The 25,420-nt window shown below is 33.9% G+C and overlaps 1 protein-coding gene across 3 annotated transcripts in view; it reads left to right on the forward strand.

Annotated features, from left to right (window-relative positions):
• The window catches only part of LOC132550376 (polypyrimidine tract-binding protein 3-like), a 108,801-nt gene that overhangs the window by 3,153 nt on the left and 80,228 nt on the right, over window positions 1–25,420 (forward strand). For 2 of the 3 annotated variants that reach the window (XM_060214432.1, XM_060214433.1), the window contains exon 2: window positions 10,988–11,015. In XM_060214432.1, coding sequence (XP_060070415.1) covers window positions 10,988–11,015 — 28 coding nt within the window. Of the gene's footprint in view, window positions 1–10,155; window positions 10,178–10,987; window positions 11,016–25,420 lie in introns of those variants that run through there. The other variant, XM_060214434.1, reaches the window with a different exon arrangement.

Raw genomic sequence — 25,420 nt, forward strand, 5'->3', positions numbered from 1 at the left:
TAGTCTGACCACGTGTTGCGATTTTTTGGGTCAGTCTGAACTCAAATATGGCTACCATCTTGCAAAAATACATTTTAAACTTTTCAAATTCCACTTATGCCTTTGAACTTAGATTTGGTGGGTATGTTAAGGAAAGCAATTCAACAAAGTCTGTTCGTTTCAGCCTCATCAAAGGTTCAATATTGCAGCCAGGCCATTTATTTTGTAGACTGATTACACAATCATTGTTTTTCCGAAACAAACACTTATTTCAAACTTCTTTAGTTCCTCTTGTGGGATTCAGATGAAAATGTCTCAAAATGTTCTATTCGAAGTATTGATACTTTTCCAGGTGTTTCAAAATCTGAGGGTCATTACCGTCATTTTGAAAAACACATTTTGAAAGTAAGCTAATTTAGTGACATGTATGTGTATAATCTGATGCTATCATTTGCTTACAATGGTCATTTACAGCCTGTGTTCCACTGTGTTTGAAGTCCATATGAATTTTGACCACATGGAACGATTATTTTGACTTAATGTCGTTATCAATATACCGACAATTCGAAATATAAGTGAAACAAACTAGAAAGGATTCAAACTATCACTGTTTTTATTGAAAAAAAAATCACATGATCGTACTACCCACCTTTTCGAACTGACCGGATTTTTACCGTATCTGTATTATGTCAATCTTGTCTCTATGGAAAACAAAGCCATTATACAAGGGTTAATTTTACACCTTGGTTACTCCATCTGTCCAAGTACAAGGTTAAAATTACACAGAAATTGTAAATGGGTATTAGAGCTCTGTAAAGTATATACTTAGTCAATACATTCTGACATTTTTTGTTGTATTTCTGTTAGTTTTGTTGTTGGTTTTTAGAAAGTACATGGTTGATCTGAATGAAACTGATAACTAACTATATCTGTTTTGGTGTGTTGTATATCGTGTTACATTGCCTGCATTTAAATTAGGATATTGAAAGGTGATTTTACATCAGTCATACAAAAGCAAGGTGCAGTGCAGTAAAGTCTGAGCCCATGACCCCTTTGTACAGAGTTATTGCCCTTTTTTTTTTTTTTAAATTGTGTCGTTAGCAAAGCTTTGCTTACATTAAAATTAGGAGCATGAAACTTGTTGTATACAGTGGTCATACTAAGAAAATGTGTTGTTTACCAAAATTCTACAACCCCCTAATTACAGTTTCACTTCAGTTGAACTAAACTCTTGTTTTGTTTGCGTGGTTTTTATTTTTTGGTGGGTTTTGGTTTTTTTTCTTCAGATATTTGATATATTGTACATTTATACTTAGATTGTAATAAACACATACACTGTCTAGTCCATATAGCCAAAAGTACATTTCAAGTAATTGCTTCCAATCTTTTTAGATGTTATTTTTGAAGAAGGGTTGAAGAGGTTATTAAAACAGACAATCAGTGTTTAAACATACTGTGCATATACATATTCATATCTTATCAGCTGCATATAGTATCTGGACAGAATTAATCTTTAGTCTGAAAATTAAATCGTGCTTCAAGACTGTATACTGATAAAAGGTAGAAACTGATGGAGATGGTATTAGGAATAGAAAAAGCCAAATCTGGCTTGCTGATTATTGCTAAACCATTGCCAGCCAGTCCTCTTTATCACTGTACCACTGGGCTGTTGAAATGCTGTCTCAGAAAATGTAAAGTGAACTGAACCAGATTGTACATAATGAATATTTTATGGCAGTTTTCTCATTAACAGGATATAATTGAAGGAATGATATGGTGAATGCTTCCCTGAAAAAATATACATACTTTGATCTTGTTCAAACTAATGTAGCAAGTGGAAACATGTTTGTTTCAAAGATAGTGATTTGAAAAAAATAATATTGATCAGGAAAGTCTAGGAAAGATTGGCCTTTTGCTGCTTGTTGTAGATCTCCAATGATAATAGCTATAGTTGTATACAGGTTTTGATTGTGTGTAGGTTATTATTTATTGTATACACCATCTCGTGCTAACTTGTACTGACATTTGTAATAGATAGAACACAACCTTAACCAACCTTTTTATATAGTGTTTGAAAGAATTCCTGTCAAATCAATGAAAAAAGGATTCTGTGTGATTGGCTTTTATGTGGCTACTGTAATTACTTCTGTTGTGTCAATTTGTTATGGGTGTAATTTTCTACTCATTAATCAGTCAAATTGATTTTAAAAATCTCATTCAAATAGGTATACATTTTTAAGGTTGGTAAGTTTTTAACATAAGGTTATTTATAATTACACCAAATCATTTTACAGAAATGATTTTTAGTTAACCAATTTCACCACCTTGGCTTACATTTAATGTGTTGGCATTTTAGTCAATAATGTCTGGTCCTATCTGCAGTTTGGAATTCATGGCCATTTGACATATAATTCATTTACATATATTCACATTGAAGTCCTCATGTTGCAATTCGTAGTTCTCCATTCCCTACACAATTAGAATTTCAGTTGCAAAATGGAAATGTATACCCTGTGGATTCTGGTGTTGCTTAATTTTCAAACTTAAAATGAATTTTACAAATATGATATTGAGAAAATGAGAATACAGGTCTGCTCACAGAATCACTGGCTTTAAATCCTAGGTCTTATAGTTTTGCCATTTTAGGAGAGACCTTGTTGATGTTAACAGTCTTTTGAAGCAAAGGTTTTCCCGTGTCAAGTGTGTATGTAGACAGTTTGAGGCCTTCGTCAAACAAGCTATTGCTGAAGAAAACTTGAGGTACAGGTATGGAGGACTATTTTTCTGATAAGTTTGTTTTGTTGTTTTGTTTTTGGCAATTCATATTAAACTTTAAAAGGTGAGCTGCCACTATTTCCTACTGATTCAAATGGTTTGGGAGGTGTCAATACATGATGAATTGATCTGTACAAAAAATATTATCTGCAATTTTTCTATAGTTGTTAGAAGGCCCTTTTTCCCAAGAAAACTTTTTCATCATTAGATATTGTTATATGTATTTAGTGGCAGTTCTTATTATCAAGATTCAATGAAAATAGACATCAGGAATTGTCTCTTTTTGTTGAAAGCATTGTTTCTTCACTTGTTCATGTGTTCTTTGTCCTGTCAATTATTTTTTGACACACGGCACAGGTTGCCCATGAGCATATTCTATGCTATCCGTTATCTGCCCATCACTTTTAGTTGATGGCAAGTTTACAGAAGGCGTGTCAAGTAAGATACATTGATGAAGTCTTAATAAATATTATTATCTCTGTCAATGGTCACATTTGCAATGTTGTAAGATAATACAATTAAAGAAAAACAGCTAGTGTGTGTATATGTATAACAATTATAGCCTCAGGAAGGAAAATAAATTGTACACCTTTATTCCTTTTGGGTCCTGCCTATATAATGATATTGGTGTTGATAATGAGGGATTCAGAACAGTAATTTTTGCATAGCCTCTTAATGCTGAGAGTTTTTATGCATACCGAAAATATTTTGTTGAGCATGTAGTCACTGCCTTGTCCGTCCATTCGTCCTACTGTCAGAAGATATGTCCATCTTTCTGTCTGTCCTTTTATGTCTGGAGCATAACTTTAGCCACATTTAAGCAAGGATCATGAAACTTGGTATATACATTAGTCCTACTATGAGGATATGCATTGTACCAAATTCAGAACCTTCCACCCCTCAATTGCAGAGTTATTGCCCTTTGTTAAAGTTTCATGTCCAGAGCATAACTTTGCTTGCATTTAAGGTAGAGTAATGAAATTTGGTATAAACATTGATCGTACAAAGACATTTTGCAGTGTACAAATGTGAGGACCTGCAACCCCTTAGTAATAGAGTTATTGCCCTTTGTTAAAATCTTCTGTCCAATACAGTCATTTTCGGGAGCGTTCACTGATACTCTTGTATTTCCATATGCTGAACTTAATTACAACAGAATGAAAAAAAAAAGTATGAAGTGAGAATAATAGGTTGTCATCACCATTTCATTCGGTTTCAAGAGGTGATCGTTTTTAAGAAGGATCGGTGTTGAGAAGTTGCACTGTAGTGGTATTTTCATCTTAACTGAGATGAAAATCCTTTTACAATTCTCTGAAATTGTTTTGTTGAATATATTAGTATACATTGTATTAAATTTTAAATTCAATAATTAGGATGAGATGTTGCAGAACATTTTTAAACTTTTTTTTTCTGAAAAGAAACAGAAGTCATGGAAATAGAAATGTTATATAATTAATGAGATATAGTGGAAACTTGTTTGGTGATGGTAAAGGTATAGATCTGTTATGAACTGTGTCGGTAATAATAATGAAGTGTAGGTGTTGGGTGACCAATTATGTTCAAATTGGAAGTGAAGAAGGTAGCATGCTGGTAGTGTTGTAGTCCTGTACACTTATACTAGTAATTGTCAGCCAAACTGTTGATATATTGATAATGACAAGGTAGAAATATTGTGTGCAGGCTATAATTAATGACTTCTGCAGTAGTGTCTGTACTTTGTACAGATGAGTGCACTTTTCCAGGTAATGCAATGACAGCAGATGTTTGCAGTATAAGCAACACTAGAACAACCAGCCTCACCACAGTAAATTAGTACATGTCAAATTTGCAAAACCATTGTTTATTAATGATTATTCTATATTTGGATGTCTCGAAGGACTTGTATAGATTTGTCTCTCAGTATTTCAACTTTGTAGATGGGTCTTACAGTATTGAACAGTTTGTACTTGAATTGTATGAAGGATATTGAAGTGTATGAAGGATATTGAAGTGTATTATTGAAGTGTATGATGGATATTTTTAGTTTATCTGATGTAGTGTATTGATGTAGTGTATACAACGTGTATTAAGGATATTTTGAGAATATATCTGTGATGTAGTGTTGCAATGTGTTTTGAGGATATTTTGAGTATATCTGTCATGCAGATGTCTACAAATTGTATGAAGGATGTTTTGAGAATATCTTATGTAGTTTCTAACAAATGTATTAAGGATATATTTTCTGTACATTTGTGATGTAGTCAATAATCATCTGTTTATTTCTTCCATTGTTTTATTGAACTTTTAAATTTTTTTTTCTGTAAGGCAAGAATTTAAGTTAACATCTGTGTTTATGTTGCCATGTTAAAAGTTATCTGTAGTTGTAACACAACTAGATAAAGTATGCACATGAATATAGATATATCATTATAACTTTCGGTTCTTTGTTGGACAAGACCATGGTTTACCATACTGCTGCTATGTTCCTAGATAAGAGACCTTTTCAATCATTCCATTAAAGCCCAACCCAAGCTGGAGTCAGAGAGTGAGAGATGGAACATTGATATCTGATATCACAGTATGTTGAGCTGCAGCCGAGATTATGCAGCTAATTTCCATACAATCATTGTGCATCCAGCATATTATACTGGACAAACACATCTTGTGTTCCTTGACACACAGGCATTTGGTGCATTCTGTGGAACTGAATCATTTATTACAGATTTCATTTTTTACTCCAGTCATACACATGTTACTCATCCTGAATTATTGAGAAGTTGTTCGGTTGCAATTTACCCTTTTAAGTTTTTTTTTATTGGGCATACACTAATATTTTTATTGTATCCAACCAGCATGCTATTCACCGCATCAAATAATGGTGGCCACGTTGTTACGTTTTATGTCACATTTATACAGCTACTTCGTGGGTGTTTTGTATTGACACCTGTGATGTCACAAGAGTAATTTGATGTTGTTTCATTGATCTATTATTTTCATTTTTTGAGGAAAATCTGTTTTAATAACACAAGTCAGATGTGTCTTCCCTGGTAAATATGTTAATACTTACATTTTATTTTTGAATACATGCTCTGAATTTATTATTTTTCGATAAAAATAGAATGAATAATCAGGTATGTTTTAATGATGAATGGATGTTGTTATGAATGCTATGATGGAAGAACAGAAACATTTGATGTTATGGTGATACTTATTTCATTTATTTGATCCTTTTTCACCTAACAGGTTTGGTATAGCATTTTCTTCTCAGCAGTAATTATTGCCAATTCAAAATTAAGGGTGACAGGTTGTTTTAAAAAGTCATCAGGTAGTCATATTTATGAAATACCTTAAAATCAAATCTATTATAGCGTTATCACATTTGTGTGTAGTTATGGGATGTTCTATGGTATCTTTGAATATTTTTACTTTTTAAGATTTGAAAATTATATTTTTAAACTTTTAAATACTGATCAAAAGTAAAGAAATTAATGTGATTTTAATATTTTTTATTGACTTGAGCAAGTCATGATATGGAGAATATCTGGTTGACTTAATGAGATAGGTGGGTTGGCGACACACAGTAATTTTCTGTGATTACTAGTAATTAGTTTGTGACATTGCAGCAGGATAAATATCACCAAAGATGTTGTTAGGACATAACACATATCACTGGTCTGTTCTTGTGCTAAAGCAACACAGGATGGGAAGATAGCACAGAAATAGTGATAGTGTTAAGGAAGCAGGGATGTTAGATGACAAAGAAAGAAAATATCACTAGAACAATGACGGAGTTAAGGAAGGAGGGATGGTAGCTGGACAAAGAAAGAGGATGGCACTAGAACAATGACTGTGTTAAGGAAGGAGGGATGGTAGCTGGACAATGAAAGAGGATGGCGCTAGAACAATGACTGTGTTAAGGAAGGAAGGATGGTAGCTGGACAAAGAAAGAGGATGGCACTAGAACAATGACTGAGTTAAGGAAGGAGGGATGGTAGCTGGACAAAGAAAGAGGATAGCACTAAAACAATGACTGAGTTAAGGAAGGAGGGATGGTAGCTGGACAAAGAAAGAGGATAGCACTAAAACAATGACTGAGTTAAGGAAGGAGGGATGGTAGCTGGACAAAGGAGGGAGTAGGGATGGTAGAGGTAAAGGAAGTGTAGATATCACAGAAATAATGATTGTGCTAAGGAAGCAGGGATGGTAGAGGATGGGAGAAGGGTAGATATTAGAAATAATGATTGTGCTAAGGAAGCAGGGATGGTAGAGGATGGGAGAAGGGTAGATATTAGAAATAATGATTGTGCTAAGGAAGCAGGGATTGTAGAGGATGGGAGAAGGAAGATAACAGGGAAGTTTTGACCATATTAATGAAGGTGTAATAACAGCTGTATGGAAAAGGAAGATATTAGATATAGTAACATGTTAAAAGGAAAGGAATGGAAGAGGACAAAGAAGGGAATATATCACTGATTTCACAGAAATAATGACTAATAGGGAAGGAAGGATGGTAGAGGATGTAGAGAGGAAGACATTACAGAAACTGGTCATGTTAAATAACATGGCATTTTCCACTCATGTGGAAGTCCTGAGGAAGGATGGATCACAGGATGGAGAAGGAAAGATATCATTAAAGACTGACTTCAGAAAGGAGCGAAGGTAGATGATGGAGAAGAGAAGATGTATTATCCGGAAATTAATGACCATGTTAAGGAAGAAAGGTCACGAATGAAAGAGGACAGGACAGAGAATGTATGTTCTTTATAAGATTCAAGTGAAGGCAGAGAGTGCAATTACAGTGACTTGTAAATGTGTACTCAGTTACTGTAGCCTTGAGGACGACGGAGACAGGAACTGTTATTGTACTGTCTCCAGACACATTTACACACCTAAAGCGCAGTTTGTGGTATACATGTATAAGGGTATGCCAACACATCCAAGGTTTCTTGGAATAATTAAGTTATTAGTGTCATGATAGTGATTTACACATTTTGATCCTTTCCTCAGACATGTACAGATTCCTTGTTTCTGATGAAAGTGGATGTTTGTATATAAACTATGAACCTAAGACAGGCTATTATATTTGTGTCATTCCAGCACTTGTAACACATTACACACTCAGAGCCTCTTAAAACAACAAATTAGGACACACCAACATATTGCTTGTTTCTGGTGATATTGAAAACGTAAATTATACATGTAGATTTGATACAGGACTTATACACTGCTATAAAATTGGAAAGTGTTACAGTGGATTTGAATCTTTTCTGGGTTTTCACCCTTTTGAGGCAGGGACTCCTTGTAGTACTTCCTCACTGAACAACATATTAGCTGGTACTTCCTCACTGAACAACATATTAGCTGGTACTTCCTCACTGAACAACATACTAGCTGGTACTTCCTCACTGAACAACATACTAGCTGGTACTTCCTCACTGAACAACATACTAGCTGGTACTTCCTCACTGAACAACATACTAGCTGGTACTTCCTCACTGAACAACATACTAGAGTCCCATCACACGCTATCCAAAGCACTTTGGGTAAAGTGTCTTGCAATTGCCTGCTGACACAATCGCAGCAGCATAGACGGGTCAGTTTCAAAGTTTTTCAAGAAACACAATCTGCCACAGGAAGGGAACGTTGAACCTTGCTTGAATCTTCACTTGAGATTGTGAAGGCCAACACTATGAACAAGCTATCACAAAAAATATTCATGTGTCAGAATATTTGGGCTCTTCCATGATTCTTGTTTGTAGTAATTTATAGGATATAATGGCAGTTTCCAACTGATTTCCAGCACATGAACCGTAAATGCACTACCACTTTGATAAACAGGTCATATAGCCTGAAAATGTCCATCTGATGTCCAGTACATTGCACCACAAATGCACTTCCACTTTCACAAAAGGTATATATATGTTTGATAAATTTACACAGTTTTTTGTTGGTGAGGACTGTTGCAGGGTTAACAAAGAATATCAGAGTTGATGGGAACATGTATGATTGATAAATCTACAATAGGGTTTTGTTGGTGAGGACTGTCACAGGGTTAAAGGAGGATATAGCCTGCAAAACCTTTTCTGATGTTAATAATATGTAGTAAGGAACAGTTATCACAGTGTTTTATACCTTACAGAATTTATATTTATACTACAATTCTGATATTGTGTCTCTGACGCATCAGCGTCAAGTATCTTGACAAAAAACAAGACGTGACCTAATACAAAATATTCCATTCCAATTCTGTGCTTTTCCTTTTCATGGTTTAGTTTGGAGATATTTTTCGGAGGTATTGCTTTACCTCTGGACATTGTAACAGACATTCAATTTTGGATTCTAATGTTTGTAATATATTGACTCACAGCATGTAGATAGTTTAGAAGATCAAGACCTTTTTCATACCAATTTGTCAATGAATTAGCAAGAGAACATTGAAATTGATGGCAGTTAAAAACAAGTTTCCATGTCTATTTGCACTGATAAACTTCATTTACAATACATTTCAGAAATTCACCTTATATGACTATGTTTGAATAACACAGAAAATTTATGCATGTCAGATCACCAGACTTTGTGGATTATGTGTATTGCCTGAAGGTGTGGAATTGATGAGATTGTATGCTTTTATACACAACTTTCATTTCTGAAAACATTCGGTTTACAGAGATGTATGTCTGTGGGGGTAAATTTTTCTGAAGCCTTATAAATCCAAGTACATATACTCTATGATGTATTTCTCTTAGTTTTAGAACACACATATTTACAGTCATCAAAATAACAGAACATTTACGCTGTAGGAGGTTAAGTGGCTGTCCTAGGCTTGTCTGGGACATTCCATTCCTGTGAAGTATGTATACACTTAACACAAAATTTGGGGTTTTACATGGAAAATTTAATCTTAAAACTATAGATCTACAAATACTTGACTGTTCTTGGTCTGATCATCCCATACTATCTGGTTGGGTGGAGGCACTGATGTCTTGGGTTACTTTCAAATCATATAATGTGTATACAACATGTTATTGACATAGTCAGGCTGCTGTATGCGTTGTTTACATTACTTCTGCCTCAGTTTAAATCTGGATACAACTCTGCAGAATAACTGGCTATGATGTCTTTAAAAATTAATGTAAATCTTGTAAAAAAATTTTGTTTGTGTCGTTATGTCAATTAGGAGCTGTAAAAATTTGAAACGTTTGCAAAAATGTATAACCTCACACTGTTGGGTTCCACTTGTTCTTCAAAGACGAAAATAGCCATTTACTATTTACCCAAAACTAATTTTCCTCAGTTTCTTGTGAATTCATAAAGAAACCGTTTGGAGGTCAAGGCTGGGTATAAAAGTTTATACAAATACAGTGATAAATGATTTGATAAAGTACTGGCTGTGTTTCATTTGCACCAGGAGGATCTAAGCACATACAGCCATTTCTGACACCTGGTAAATGTTTGTCACTTTTTCTGTACAGTGATAAATGATCATAACGGAGACTGGTAAAACAGTATGATTGAAAAATTGTTTTATAATGGAATTGTACACGAACAACATATTAGACATGTTGAGATGTATACAGGCCTTGATATATGTGTAAGGTTCAATCATTCATGTAGGAGATCAATTTATTATAAACTGTAATCCATAGACTGCTCTTCATGAGTGTGTTGCTGATTTGATAGAAATACTTTGTATGTGTGCTAAACAAACTGCATAATCATTGCATGTTAAAGTGGAGTTTTTCAAGTTTTCAAAGTTTTTTTTTAAAAGAATTTTTAAATTTATGCATGCATTGTTAACATTTTGTTGAAAATTTGACTGGTTATCTGGGTGTCTTACATTAACTGGCATTTTGCTGTTGGAAGAAACTATTTTTGTAGTGTGTCCTTTACATAATATTTACTGTTGATGTTACGGTACCTGATATTTTTTCACATTATCATTAGTTTCATACCAAACTACAGAATCCAAGTAATTTTTCATGTCCCCTGATTTTGTGGTACATGAAAATATATAGGAAATAGATTTTAGATATTATAAATAATAGTTTCAAGGTAAGAAATAACTGCTGTGTAGATATATGATTTAATATTCGTGTAGATATATGATTTAATATTCACCAATAAAATAGATTTCTAAATATCAGATTTATGGTACTCAAAATGTGATATTTGTATATAAAAGATTAGATATTACAATATTTTTCTATAGAATTTTTACAATGACTTATAAAAAAATTCTTGTTTGTCTTTACAGTGATTCCAGTCTAATGCCAGGAACAAAGGTAAGTAAAACATCAGACATTGTGTGTAGTTAACTATCACTAGGATTGATCCGAATCACTGTTAGTAACTATTGAAAAGTGGTAAAGAAACTTTACCATATTGACCATTTGTATTGATAGCTGAATGGGTACTGTGTTTACAACTATGGTCACAGATCTAGAGCTGGGAAATTGTTAGATGTGGCAGTGATATCTCATAATGAAGTATTATTTAGATATTTCCTGACTGAGGAACAGAAACAGATAGTCTCAATCTATGTATAAGTTTTTTTCTTTTAGTGGTGATAAAAAAAAAAAAAACTGATGCCAATTCAAATAGCAAATGTTTGGAGTTATGATTTTAATCAGGGGTTGCTCCCCTTCTCACTAGTATCAGGAGGTAAAAAAATCTCCAGATAAAAGATAATACATGTATATAGGTGCTGTTATAACTGGGTTATTTTGATTGTTGTAAAAATTATCATTGTGCATAAACTGGTTTGATCAATATCCAACATCTAACATAATAAATAGAAGACGACATGATGACTGGATGGTCTGGAGCTGCAGCTGTAACATAGTCATAAAAAAGCAATGATGAATATTATTCGTGACTAAGTCACTATAATATTAAAATCCTAGTTTATCTGTTGGTATTTCGTTTTTTTTTCTTGACTTGTTGACAGAAGGGCATTTATTTGTGTATACTTCCAATCGAGGTTAATTGATAATAGATTTGGGATGTATCTACATGTAAATGTACATTTTAGATGTCCTGATGATTTTTGATGGATATGGATTTTGTTTGATGTGTTAAGTTTTTTACAGTCCTATACAACAAGTGACATGTATTCAAGAAAGGTAAGTGAATTGTTACAGGTTAAGGACTTTGCCTTGGTTTACCTTCATACAGAGCTTGGTGTCAGCTGTCTGAAATCGGCAGCAGATACTTTGAATACCTGTTTATTTGTGCAAGTAGACAACTCAAGCTAAAATCTAGAGCTGTTTGGGATATACATACACAAAGTTATCATGGTTAAAGAAGAAAAAAAATATCTCGGTGCTAAAAGGACATGGTAATGGTAAAAACCCCAATCACCCACCCCCAAACCCTCCCAAATACCAAATATCAGTCTTGTTTGATTGTTTGAAATTATATGCTACGGTATTTCGTCGACTATTTTGGATGAGACTGTTTGTAATGCAGATTGGAGGCTAAACACAGTTTTCTGGGAAGGCTCATGGAAATAAATACAATTATCGGAATAGATCTATAGATCAAACCTCAGCAACAGGAGAAAGGAGGAACAGTGTTGTATTACAATGACAATGTGTCCAAGAGGACCTATCTTACATTACAGCATATATTAAGGCAGCGAGGAATTTAAAACGGAATGAGTCGAGAGCTCCTGCTCCTTTACATACCAATAGCTATGTATTTGCTGTTTAAAAAATATACTGTCTGGTTTTTGGACTATAAAATATTCAAGTTTCTAGCGATATCTTCTGCTTGTGTTTGGTTAAAAACAAGGTTGTATGAGTTATAGTCACAAAGTCAAAAAGAGTATATAAATTGTTTGGGGTTACCTTCAAAATATTATAAATTATTAAACGCAAGATATTTCTTCAACATCAAAATCCTGCTGTAGATTCATATTTTGCAGTGACATATTCTGCTCTGTATTGTCAACTTCTTCAATTCTGACCGAAACCTCTGCTTCAGGATTGTAACTTTCTGACTTATTTTTTCTTTCTTTGAATTTAGGAGGTAGTGCAAACAAAATATATGAATATATTTGATGAGATTTGTCTGTTTTAAATCTTTAATTTTCTTTTATGATAGCATGCATGTGTAAGTTCTGTTGAATTGGTGGATAATTTGCAATAATATGATTACAAACTTTAAATATCCTTATGTGCATATCCTTGTACAATACTGTAATGTTGAAAGCAACATCTAAAATGTCATCATGACTCCACAAATTCAATTTAGGATGGCACAAGGTTGGTGCTAAAACCATATTCTGTAAAAATATTGTTGGACAGTGATAACTTCTAATTTTCTCTCTGGTACTTTGACAGAGATACTGTTTTTCAGGACAGCCTTGAACCAATTTTGTAGAATCTTGAGCAGTTGTTATTGGTCAAATTGGATTTGATTTCCGATCCAAGCCAGAAAATGCCCAACAAATTGGAATTCTTGATCGTTGGAGAATAAAACACAGTGGGATGTTCAAGGACTCTTTACTTTAATAGAAAAGAAACAGAAAAAAAATAGTTTAAATAGTTGAACTGTAGTACATATTACCAAAATAAATCACTAATAACTACAGCGTAACATTTTGAAATTGTTGTTAGGATCTTCATTGAAATAATTGATTTGATAACTAATTAGATTGAGTTTTGTGTGTTAAGTCACAGCATATATGGTGGACCACACAACATATATGGTGGCCCACACAACATATATGGTGGCCCAGCACTTTAAATGCACTACTGTCAATATAAGAGATGGCCTAGGGGTTGCTTGAGTGTTGATACCTACCTGTAGATGTGGCACATGATGGCTGGTAAACAAGTTATGTTGATTCTTTTCCATTTTGACTTTGAGAGTTAAAGTAAGATGGAGGCTGTAGAACCTAGACTGTCTACTGTTATATTGATTCAGTAGGCTTATGTGTCCAAGAATGTGACCTGCACTTGTGAACAAATTGCATCATGAGAAGAACTGAAAGATGCATTATCATGACAACTGAATTGTCACGCGTACTGGTGTCTGGAAAGTATCGCAATACTGGCACTGTACTTGCATTGGTGCTAATTGGTCAAGATTGTACCTTTGGGGCAAATTTCGGCTCCAAAGTCGCTGTTGCATTACAAGGAAATTTCAAAATTGAAGATTACGGTGCATAGTACATCTGGATGAGTAATGCTTCTAGTTTATGAATTGTACATAGATCTTGATTCTGAGAAAAAACAAACAAGCAGATTTCTCATCAGAAATATTGGGCAATATTTTGATCCTATTGAATTAAAGTAAAAATGTATTTAAACACCTTTGATCCATGACTTCAACTGATGCTGCATCTCAAAATCAATTGAATACAGTCAAATGCGGAAATACAGAATTGAGTGCCAGGGCACTTAGTCACATCCAATCAATACAGCTGTACTGGTTCTGTCAGGTCACCATAAACCCCAGTAACAGTCCAATTTGGCTATAATTCAGGCACCCTAACATAACTAACTCCCATTAAAATCTATAGCTGGGCAATTGAAATTAGTAGTTGGGGATTCACATGTTGTTTAACATACATCTTTGGCTCATAGAACTCGTAAAGCTAGTGTTTGTAAAGTAATTAATCTCTATGAGCTGAAGCAAGCCTGGAATAATTTAATGATGCAACGCCTTTTGCAGCAATTTTTTTCTAGAAGAGCCACTGTGTTGAAATAGAGAAAGTGAAAAGTTGAGAATTAATGTTAATTATTGTTACCCATAGAATTTAATTGGTATTCTAATTCAGATTAGAAAAAAATAATATGATAGGCTTTAACAAAATGTTAGACAGTGGAGTTCTGGGATAATTATTCAATAGTAATGGGATTATGTTTTGTATGCTTTGAAGCTAAGACAACAAAATCAATGTTGTTGACGTCAAACTCTACTAAAATTTCATTAACTTTTCTACGAAATATTATGCAATGCCATGACATCCATTTCTATAGTGATTTGATTGAATGCAAGAAAACAAAGACTTATGAGAAATGACTGAAATATGGATGTGCAGAACTTCTTGTGAAATATGTATTGGACAGTGCACAAATAGTCATGTTCGTAAAACTTTTTGATATAATTTGTTTGAGATATGGCTGTGTAAAATGTTTTTGAAATGTATTGAACAGTGCACGTTTATAAAAGTTCAGAAGTTTGACTTGCATCAGGGGTCTAATGTTGCAAACTTAAACGTTACACTTGTAAACTGGTCGACTTATTTATGATTGAATCTTTTCCTGAGGCTGCAAGCTTGTGTTGATATGGTCTCAAGGTAGTGCTATTGCATAATATTTGCCTGAATCAAAGTTGAGAAAACAAAGTAATGATTAAATATTCATTGGACTGGGGATTGCGGCATGGAGATCAATGGCACTTAGAGATGTGGATCTCGTAAAAAATGTTTCTTGCACATTTATAAAAAAAAAACGCTTCTCTCACATAAATCTGGTATCAGGATACAAGCTTAGTTGTGGTGTAATACATATCTATAGAAATTTGCACAATTGATTCCAAGGACTTCACAGTGTGAAGGATCAAAACCAATCATACAAGGTAAGTACATTCACACATGATTGTGGCAGCTTTATTTTTGAATTAAGCAGCTAATTAAATGTTACATTGTCAATGCATTAACTTGTATATATTGTGTTTGTGTCTTTTCAATGGATATACTGGTATCAATGGAAATAAATTAATGGAAAATAACTTTATTTCCATGGTGCTGATTACGACTATATTGATGAGTTTCTTGAAGATTGAAAAGCTTTTTTTTGTTTTTTTGACATTCTCCTGTTTATACAATTCACATTGATTCTTTTAATCATTCAATTCCAAATCAGATTTATTTCTTGTTTAATTACCAAAGTTGTTTCCCAACAATAAACTTCCATTGATTTCCTCGGTTGCATCGGAGGCTTAGGTCAGGGAGAAACAAGTTTAATTTAATTGAACATCTCGCCAGGAGGGTGCTAGCAGCAGAATTCCATTGAAACTGTGGCGCGAGATATTGGTAATTTGTGGGATGATTGAAAGCCAGAGAAATTGAGAGCAATGAATGGGTATTTAAGTGCTGGAAGTGTTTGAACTGGTGTTAAGCTTTGTTATGTGAAAAATCTTTCTTAGTCAGAAAGACAGTTTTAATCACTTAATTCTATTGACTATTGTCTTCTCAAAGCTTGATTTCTGTCTATTTTCTTCTGAAAATCTGAAATTTTAAAGGTATAAAAAATAAAGAATTGAAATTGAATGTTGATCATATTTGATCTTTTCCTTTGACCTACAAATATCTTTACAATAAAAGAACCGCATAGATTCTTGGCTTTATGTGATATAGATTGCTCTATTTGATGATTTTTCAACCATTTTCTATTTTTAGCCCACCATCATAAGATGGTTAGGCAAAGGCTATTCTTGAACCATTGTCCGTCCATCAGTCCTAAAAACATTTGTTGTTGTCACTCTTTCTGGAGAAGTACTTCATGAACCTTTTTCAGGTTTAGTGCAGTGACCCCTTGGCCCTAATTGTGCATTTTCCTATTTTTTGACTGATCTAAAAAAAAAAGAAAAAATGGCCGACAGGTAGCCATCTTAGATTTTGACAGTAATAGTTTATTATCATTATTTCTGGAGAAGTACTCAATGGATCATTCTCAAAGTTCATATGTAGGGACCCCCTTGTCCCTTAGTTGTATTCATTTTATTTTTGGATGGATCAGAAAAACAAAATAGCCAAAGGCTGCCATCTTTTTTACAGTTTAGTGCTATTTCTGGAAAAGTATTGGACTTCTTGGGTCCTTGTTGTGCATTATCCCATTTTTTGCAGTTATATTTTGTTATTGTTTTTAGCTCACCTGACCCGCAGGGCCCAATAGTAGTAATAGAACAAATTCTTTATAATCCCACTCCTCCTTTGGAAATGAACGAATATTGCCCAAATTTGGTCTGAAGCATTTAGGACCAATTAGGGAAATAGATCAAAATTTCTTAAAATTTCTTCTTTTCTCTAAGGAATAATTAGATAATGCCCAAATTTGTTCAGGAGTATACCTGGGTGAAAGGGAACAAAGTTTGTGTAAGGAATGGTTCTCGGCCCAAAGGGGTATTAGGGGCAGGGTTCAAAAGGAGAAATTTTGCAAGTTTTTTTAAGGATAAATGGATATTGCCCAAATTTTCTTGGGTGAAGGGGAGTAGGTTTTGTATAAATAGTAAGTCTTGTCCCCAGTGCGAGGGAAGAAAGGGCCCAATAGGTGAAATAAAGCTAATTCTTTAAAATTTTACTCCTCCTGTAGGAAAGAATTGATTTTGCCCAAAGTTAGTCTGAAGAATTTCTTGATTAAGGGGAATCAGCCCTGTATAAATGGTGTATCTTAGGCCTCCCTAGGGTGGAATCGTAATCCATATTGGGGAAATGTAAGTTCTCAAAAATCTTTCTTCCATAGAGGGATATTGTTGAATATTGGTCTGAAGCAATTTTTTATGAATAGTGCTTTCTGTTTGGACACATGGCTGGGACCCAATAGGTAAATCATAGCAAAAATTGTTTGTTTTACATTGATAATAGATATTAACATTACTGTACATCCAAAATTGAAAATAAGAGTTATTTCCCTTTGGTCCACTTCAGCATTGCCATACTTACACCATGGAAGAAAATTATTTATAGTTTTCCTGTTTCCCTGTAGCATGTACCTATTTTCTTTATCATCTTTATGATTACCTGGTAGCTGGTGACAAGCAATAAAAAAGTCAAGAATTCTTATTTTTTTCATGAGGCTTAAGTCATATTTTGTTTCTAAAATATGTAACAATGGGCTCCACATAAGTTATTTGCACTTGTATCTACAATGATATTGTGTTGTGTATTTTTTTCTTCTTTCTTTTTGATTCTTTATTTTTTTATCTACTTTTTTCTTAGAAATTGTGTGTCATGAAAAATGTTGTTACCTTCCATTATCAGAACCTATCAATAAGAGAACAGCACACTGATATTGGATTCACATTCATTTGTCAGCTGATAGACCATCTAACAAGTATTTCATAGCTCAATCAATTAAATATCCTTATTGAGTTTATACATTAAAATTATATTCTTGTTGTAATGAACTTAGGCAATTGTTAAATGATAAGCAAATAATTCTGGTAATGACATAAGTGATTATCTCCCTTCCCCTGCATTCAGAATAATACTTACCTGTCGGTATATCCAATTTTAGATTGAAATAGTACTTAAGTTGATAGAAATGTGGATGACAATTTCTATAGTTTATATAATAACTTTCACTACTGTCTCCGAATAGTAGTAAAGGGAAAGATAATCACAAGATGAAGGGATAATTGGCATGTATGGTTGATTAGATTATGCAAATTATGTCATGTTTATAGTACATAATACTGACTAGGACCAGATCACCACAGATAATTATAACTATCACTGACCTGGGAATCAAACAGAAGCATTTTCAGCCTGTGTAATGACAACTCTGCCATTGTCCCACTGGTGTTGGTGGTATATGGATGTCAGTGATTGGAGGCCTTGTCAGTTTTGCCAGAAGTTGTAAGAATTTTTTTGATTTGTTAATGTTGGTTCTAAGGTGTTCATAGTGGCTTTGGAAACTGTATGCATATTATAGATATGTATAAGAGTATATGGATATGCTTGTTTTCTGATCCAACTATAGAAACTAAATGAATGATGTATGTGAAGCTGACACGACTCATTGTAAATAGTCTCGTAACCTGAGGCCAATATATTTCCATCATGTGCAACAGTGCCTGAGTGACGGACTAGGGGATGATGGGATCTGGGTCTTTCTGACAAAGTGATGGCGGCTTGTATCAACCTAATGAAATGCCTCCATAATGGACAATATGAACATGATGTGACTCGATATTTTCAACAATCTATTATTCATTGGTCTCCATGGATTTGATGTAGGGTGGAAAATAACTTCAAATGATTTTACATCAATAATTAAAACGCCATAATGGAGATTGGATATAGCTCTTCAGATAATGGCTCAGGCGATGCCTTTGTTGGGCTATGTTTCGGGTCCAGAACATACTCCAATCATGAAACTTTGTATAAATGTCAATTAAGAAGGGCTGATATTTGCACAGACACACTCTGCAGGTGGCGATTGCCCAGAACTGCGAACAATCGAAACAAACAAAAATTGTTCAAATTCAATGAAAATATCTAATTGTATTCATAGTGAAACTTCCATCTTATGTTAGCTGTCACGGTGTGCGTTCACCATAGCATTACCAGAACAAAATTCAATAAAGCTTTTTGTGTTTTTACCGATTTTGTGTATAGCCAAACTGAAATAATAATTGGAGTTTCAATAATGGATTACTGGCCATTGTATCTTTAACAAACACAGTGAGATAGACGAATTTGAATTATATACATATAAAAACATTGTCAACACACACATGAGTTTTACCTGTATGGTTAATTGGTTTTTATTTTAGAATTAGCTCTTTGACAATGGCTACGAATAAAATTTACTTGTGGCTGTGTAATGCTTCATTTAATGGTAATACCTCCAAAAATTCTTCTGCTAGTGTCAAAATATGTATCTACATATTTGATGTATAAATGAATTTCTGTTCCAATTATTTTTAATTCACTATCCGATTTATAATTCATACTGCAGTTAACAAAAGGAAACTAATGAAAAATACACACCAGGAAAATCTACAGGTAATAGGTTTTATCAGATAACTTCATGTCTTTAGAATTAAATTAAATTCAGATTCCATTAACAATTCAGGACCTTCTACAAAAACTTGTATTTACTTATTTACATGATAGACGGGCTCACATTTATAATGTACTTGGAGATTGTTGACGATATGAACTCATGGTTATCGCACTAATTATGAGATATAAAACATTTTGAAAAATAAATTTACATAGTGATATCTGATAGATGAATTAAAATGTAAGTCACGTTAACAGTTTTCATGCATGATCTGTCCTAAATGTATATATCATATCCATTTTCATTAGGTCATCTTGAGACAAAGATCTGATGGTGATCTAAATACGATCTCCTTTTGTCCAGAATCAAGTGATGTTTCTATTTTAAGCTTAATCTCAAAGACCTGCCATATGGATTTAAATTAAGTGTTGTAAAAACTTTCCCTGACAGAAGATAACCTAAATTTTGAATTATATGGTCCCTTTCCCCCCCCAAGGGCCTGAGGGGCAGGATGTTAGACCCTATGTTGACCCTGGCTCACCCTCAAGGTCTTAAATCATATCACTCCTTCAGTCTTACTACGCATATCATCAATATCACAATGCCTTTTTAATGAAATCTATAACCTTTATATTCAGTATTGCTTTCTGCAAGTGGCTGTCTAGCCTGCTAGGCCTCATGTTTGTATTTCTTTAATCAATCTTTTAATAAAAAAGGAAAAGACTGATAAGGTCATCAGTCAACATAAAGACTCTGGATTCTGTTACATGCTGTGAAGATGACCCTCGAAACATATATGGACAAATATCCTTTTATATAACATAGCCATGATGTTGTCCACAGCAAACAGGAAGTGACATCACAGACACACAGTTGGGTTCCAGTGTTTATTTGACTACATAGATATATATGTGCAATCAGACACAGTCAGTACACATTGCTTTGACAATAATTTCCTGTTCATATGGATTTTACTATTCGTTTGACACTTAGATTGTAATGACTGGTTAGAGAGTCTTCATGTATACAATATTTGATAAACAGATAGGGTTTACAATTTAACAAAATTAATAATGCATTAAGGGGTTTGGTTGGCTGGAATTAACATTTCATGATAAGGATATATTAGAAAATACAATGTATCAAAATTAAATAACGTTTTAAACATGATAAGATATTTCATCTCAAACTCAATCTGATTTGTTTCTATTATTAGATGAAAAATGTTTCAGTAGGTATTATTGTCCAAATCAAATTTTTGTTCTTTTATTTGTATTACTGTTGCCTATGTTTGTAGTTAGGAGATAGAATTTTTACTTTAGTATTCACTGTTAATATTGATTGCGTTCCTCCATGGCCAAATGATCCACCGTAACCAATCATTTCTGAAGTTTGTTATTGATGAATATTGATTGCACATGAAATTTTTAATTTTCAATGATGCATACACAAACAGTGTATTGTGGTTGTATTTCTGTGTACATTATATTGTTGTTTAGTATGCACACATCATGTTAGGATCTCACAAATGTCATATTGATCCCATGTGGGGAGGGGCAATGCACTCGGCCTTTGTTATGGGGATATTAGTGTGAGATTGCTCATGGTGACATTTAGGTAATTGATACCTCCTGCTATTGTACCAATACTCTAGACATCCAGGTCTATCTGACCATTTGGGGACCATGGCATGTTCTCCAACTAGTTTTGTTAATGACAATCATTGGGTATTGGAGAAAATTAACAAATATTCGGAACTTGATGCATGAGTGTGGTAGGTAATGTTTGGTCCCTTTCCCTAGAGAATCGGTTTATATATATGTGGCATATTGATAGGGATGATGCTGGTAAATAATTAAAACATCAATCGGTCTTCATCATTAGACAAATTGTCCTAGCATTCCCTGAAGACCGGGCAGCCATCACTGCTGTTGGATGGTGATATTTGTACAAATCCCTTTGTGGCATAGTGATCAAAATTATAGAGCAGGCTGCTTGGTAAGGTTAGAGTTCAGTGGAAGGAGATTGTGGTGATGGAGATGTCCAGCACTGTGGTATAGCAGGCCTTCAGCAGCTGTTTGAAGCTGCTTGTATGTGGACATTAATAAGTCTATAATTACCTGGCATATGATTGATGTAACTTGTTCCCTGAGTATGTGACAGGTTGTGGTGTTGGTGCGATACAACATGGAGCTGAAACAAAAGTGGGCAGCTGTTAGCTTCTTCTAATGGCTTTATCTCTGTAATACTATACATATTACAAGTCGTCATTGTATGGTTTTGGCTCAGATGTTACAGCAGAATGGCTTTGTATTTATATTTAAAATTTGAAGGAAAGAAACTTGATCAGTACGATTATATGATATCTGTTAATCAGGGTATAGATTCTTGCAGTAACCAGATATGCTTTCCAACAGATAATCGTCAGTCAACATCATAATCATATTGACAGAAAAACACAGCTTTCTTTGATTTAGCCCTGGGTTATATAATTATTGTTCTAAGCTGAATTAAAGATAACAGATATCCCAATAAGACTTGATTTACATAGTCTTGAGGTGTAGCAGTACTGAATTCTAGAGGTATTACCCCAAAATAATTGAAATAGATTGATGCTCCAAGGACACCATAGGAAACCCACATTTTCACAGAAATTAGCTTTATTTTCCAGATTTTTTTTTCTTTTTTTTTTGAAAACGGTGGGAGAGAGAGGGGGGAGGGGGCAGATTTAAATATGAAGGGAAATACTACTTGACATGCAAGTATAGAGCAAGTGCAGTCTGTCACTATTTCTTTGATTACCTTGTTGAAATGTATTGACTAGTGTTGCCATTCCTAGTCGTAATATTCCTGTTTACTTGTATTTATAGATCAAATGCTATTGAATGGGAAACCAATAACTGAGTATGCTCTGATTTTATGCTATCTTATGTTGCTGTACTTAAAGGTAAATGACCCTTGTTAATTTTTTAATGATTCTGAAGGTCATTCAGTCACTCTGAACCCAGAAAAGGCCACACGTCTTTATTCAAACCAGAGTGACCCCATAAAAGACCACATGTCTTTATTCCAAACGGAGTGACCAAATGACCTTCAGAACATCCCTTTCCCATTCTTACGAACTCATGCAACATCAGGCCTGCAAGTAGGTCAACTCCATTACCTGTAGACGGTGAAATGTTTCCTCTTGTGGAAGTCAAGAGTCATAAAATATACCATATATACTGAACAATACTCATAAAATTGATAGTTCTAATAATGGATGAATTTTCTGTCATTTAAATTTCTGGATTTCTTCGCAGTGTTTACTGCAAAAATTCCCTACCAATATTATTCTAGTATTCTCCTCTTTAAATTATATTACGTATTGGTTTTCCAAAATGTGACTTATTAAGATCTATGTAACTTACCACTGTCATAAGAAACAGGGAACACTATATATTTATTGGTTCCATACTAAAATCTATTATCATCCTAGTTCAGATACCATCATATTTATTACCATTTTATTTGGATCAGAATTTTAAAAGGAGAAACTTTCAGTAAACATTTCAATTTCTTTTGAAAAGGTATAAGAAAAAGAAATCATTTAATTTACAAAATATGAAAGAAAAAAATAGCTATACAAAACTGTTTGATAACCTCACATTTAGATATTGCAAATAGTAGGCCTGAATAGTATGAAATAATGATTAATGGAACAGCCAGAATATGTGAATGGACTTAACCGAGTACCAGGAGGTGTCCGGTAATAAATCAATACTTCCTTCTCAAGACTTGAAATATTTACTTTTAGAAGAAACCTGAGGAGACAGAGTGAAGGTACACTTGAAAAGAAACCTGATTTTTGTTCCAATATTTGTTATATGGTAAATTGGTCAGGTAACAAGACCCTATGATGGATGTAAGGTCTGTTTGGTATAGCTCCGACTTGTGTACAGTGTTCCCAGATCTTGCTATACAAATACAGTAACTAGGGGATTTTATGCCTCTGGTACTTGTTTAGCGGTAGACTTTTAACACAAAGTAAACCCTGGCCAAACTTTGGATCTATATCATGTACCTAGGGGAACAGGTTTGTCTTTGGAGTGTGGGAGTTGAGGCCAGGAATTAGCTTAATTGTACTGGTCATGATACTGGTTTTAATTCTAAACCAACATGTCTGTACTTGTGGCATTCTGGATCATCACCCCAGGTCAACAAGCTTTTCATCTGGAGTTAAGCTGTCATAACAGTTGTGAAGTGTCCAAACATGTGATTTGTTCACTAACATTGAAATAAAAACTTTTTGATAATTTGCATTCAACTGTGAAATGATTTCGAAGTCTGATAGGATTCTTACAAATTCTTAAGCAACATAAATATTGTGAAAATTATGTCCATCGAAGACCAAAAATTTAGACAAAATCTAACTTGATGTTTGAATTTAGAAATCTTTCTTTTATTGAACAACTGTATTCAATACCAGATCTAAAAATTAAATGATAGCTTTGTCAATATATATTAGAGATTTAGTAGTTTCATGACAAATGTTGCAGCAATTTCATGTTTAATAATGAAAGTGTTTGATGATGATATTGATGTCTTTCCTAAATAAATTCTGTGTCAATTTGTTATTATTTTTCAAAATTTAGATTGTGTCCATTTTAGGTGTGAATGCCATGCAAGTGTTGATCCCCAATAGAGACATCATTGTTATTATAGTGTTTTAAGTTGGAAGAGTGGGGAAAATGATTTGTGTAAAAGGAAAATAAATGGTCTGGTTTGTTTGGTTTCTATTGATATAACAGGAAGCCAGTACTATAACACCTGTGCAGGGTCAGCCAACCTGTTGTTTGTGCTCAAAGGAAACTTGTATATGTACCTGTTTTTAGTCCACAAAATGTTGCTTGTTTGTAGTCTACAAAGTGCTAAAATTTTAATAAAGACAATGTTCATACAATGTTGTATGACAATCCGTATTTGTACCTGCATATTTGAATGGAAGTCTCCGCAATCATTGTCTAGGAATTGTCATCAAAAATTCCCTTTGATTCTCAGATCACCGAACTGTTCATTATCTATGATCTTTGCTGTAAGCATAGCTTTGCATGCATTGTCTAATCAAGTAAGATCAGCATGCACCTTAGGTTTCATTTATAGCTCAGCTTTGTATACTGGACTTTGTGGTACCCAGGCAAATCCCCATGGTTCTGCACCTTGTATATCTTGTCTCCTTGATACTCAACATTAATGAAAGTGCATACTCTTCAGATGCCCAAAGGGAGGTAACCATGTCTATCACCTGAATTATTCATTAGTCTGGTTTTTGCTAAGGTAATATAATAGAGATACAAATTACAGCTTTTAGTTTTGACAATTTTAATTTTTTATCCAACTCATATAATAGTTGAGTGCAAGTCATCAAATATTTTGTTTGGAAAAATGAATGAAAAAAACTGTACAAAATAATTAATCAAAAAATGGTAGGAACATTAAGTACATGTAGCCTAACATTGACATTAAAAACAGTCTCATGAGTTACCTGGGTAGACATTAGTGGTATGTAATCACAGTGTAATTATCATGTTCTTTGGGCTCTTTGGGAATAAAGGTTTATTAAAAGTAAAACATGAAAGTCTTTTCTAGGAGTGGATAACTTTTGTAATCAGGTGTCTTTGCTGTCTGAACAAATATACTTGTTACCTGTTGGGTTGTACTCTCAAGTTTAAATTCTGACTTGTTTCTCTGCAAAAAGGGGAGTTGGTATCAGGGCTGGGGGTGGGGTGGAAAGGGCCAGGGTTAATTATACTATATAAGCCAGTATCATGTAAGCCTAATAAAACATTATGCACAGTGCAACTATGACAACATCATAAGTGGGATTGTGTTAGTGTTCCAAGGTCAAGGTCACTGTTGCTGTTGTTTAATTGAAGGGTAATTAGGGCCCTGCAGAAAAGTATGGG

The sequence above is a fragment of the Ylistrum balloti genome, unplaced genomic scaffold (assembly GCF_031769215.1).
Source record: "Ylistrum balloti isolate Yb309-2 unplaced genomic scaffold, AGI_CSIRO_Ybal_v1 Utg370120, whole genome shotgun sequence".
In the NCBI taxonomy this organism is placed as follows: Eukaryota; Metazoa; Mollusca; class Bivalvia; order Pectinida; family Pectinidae; genus Ylistrum; species Ylistrum balloti.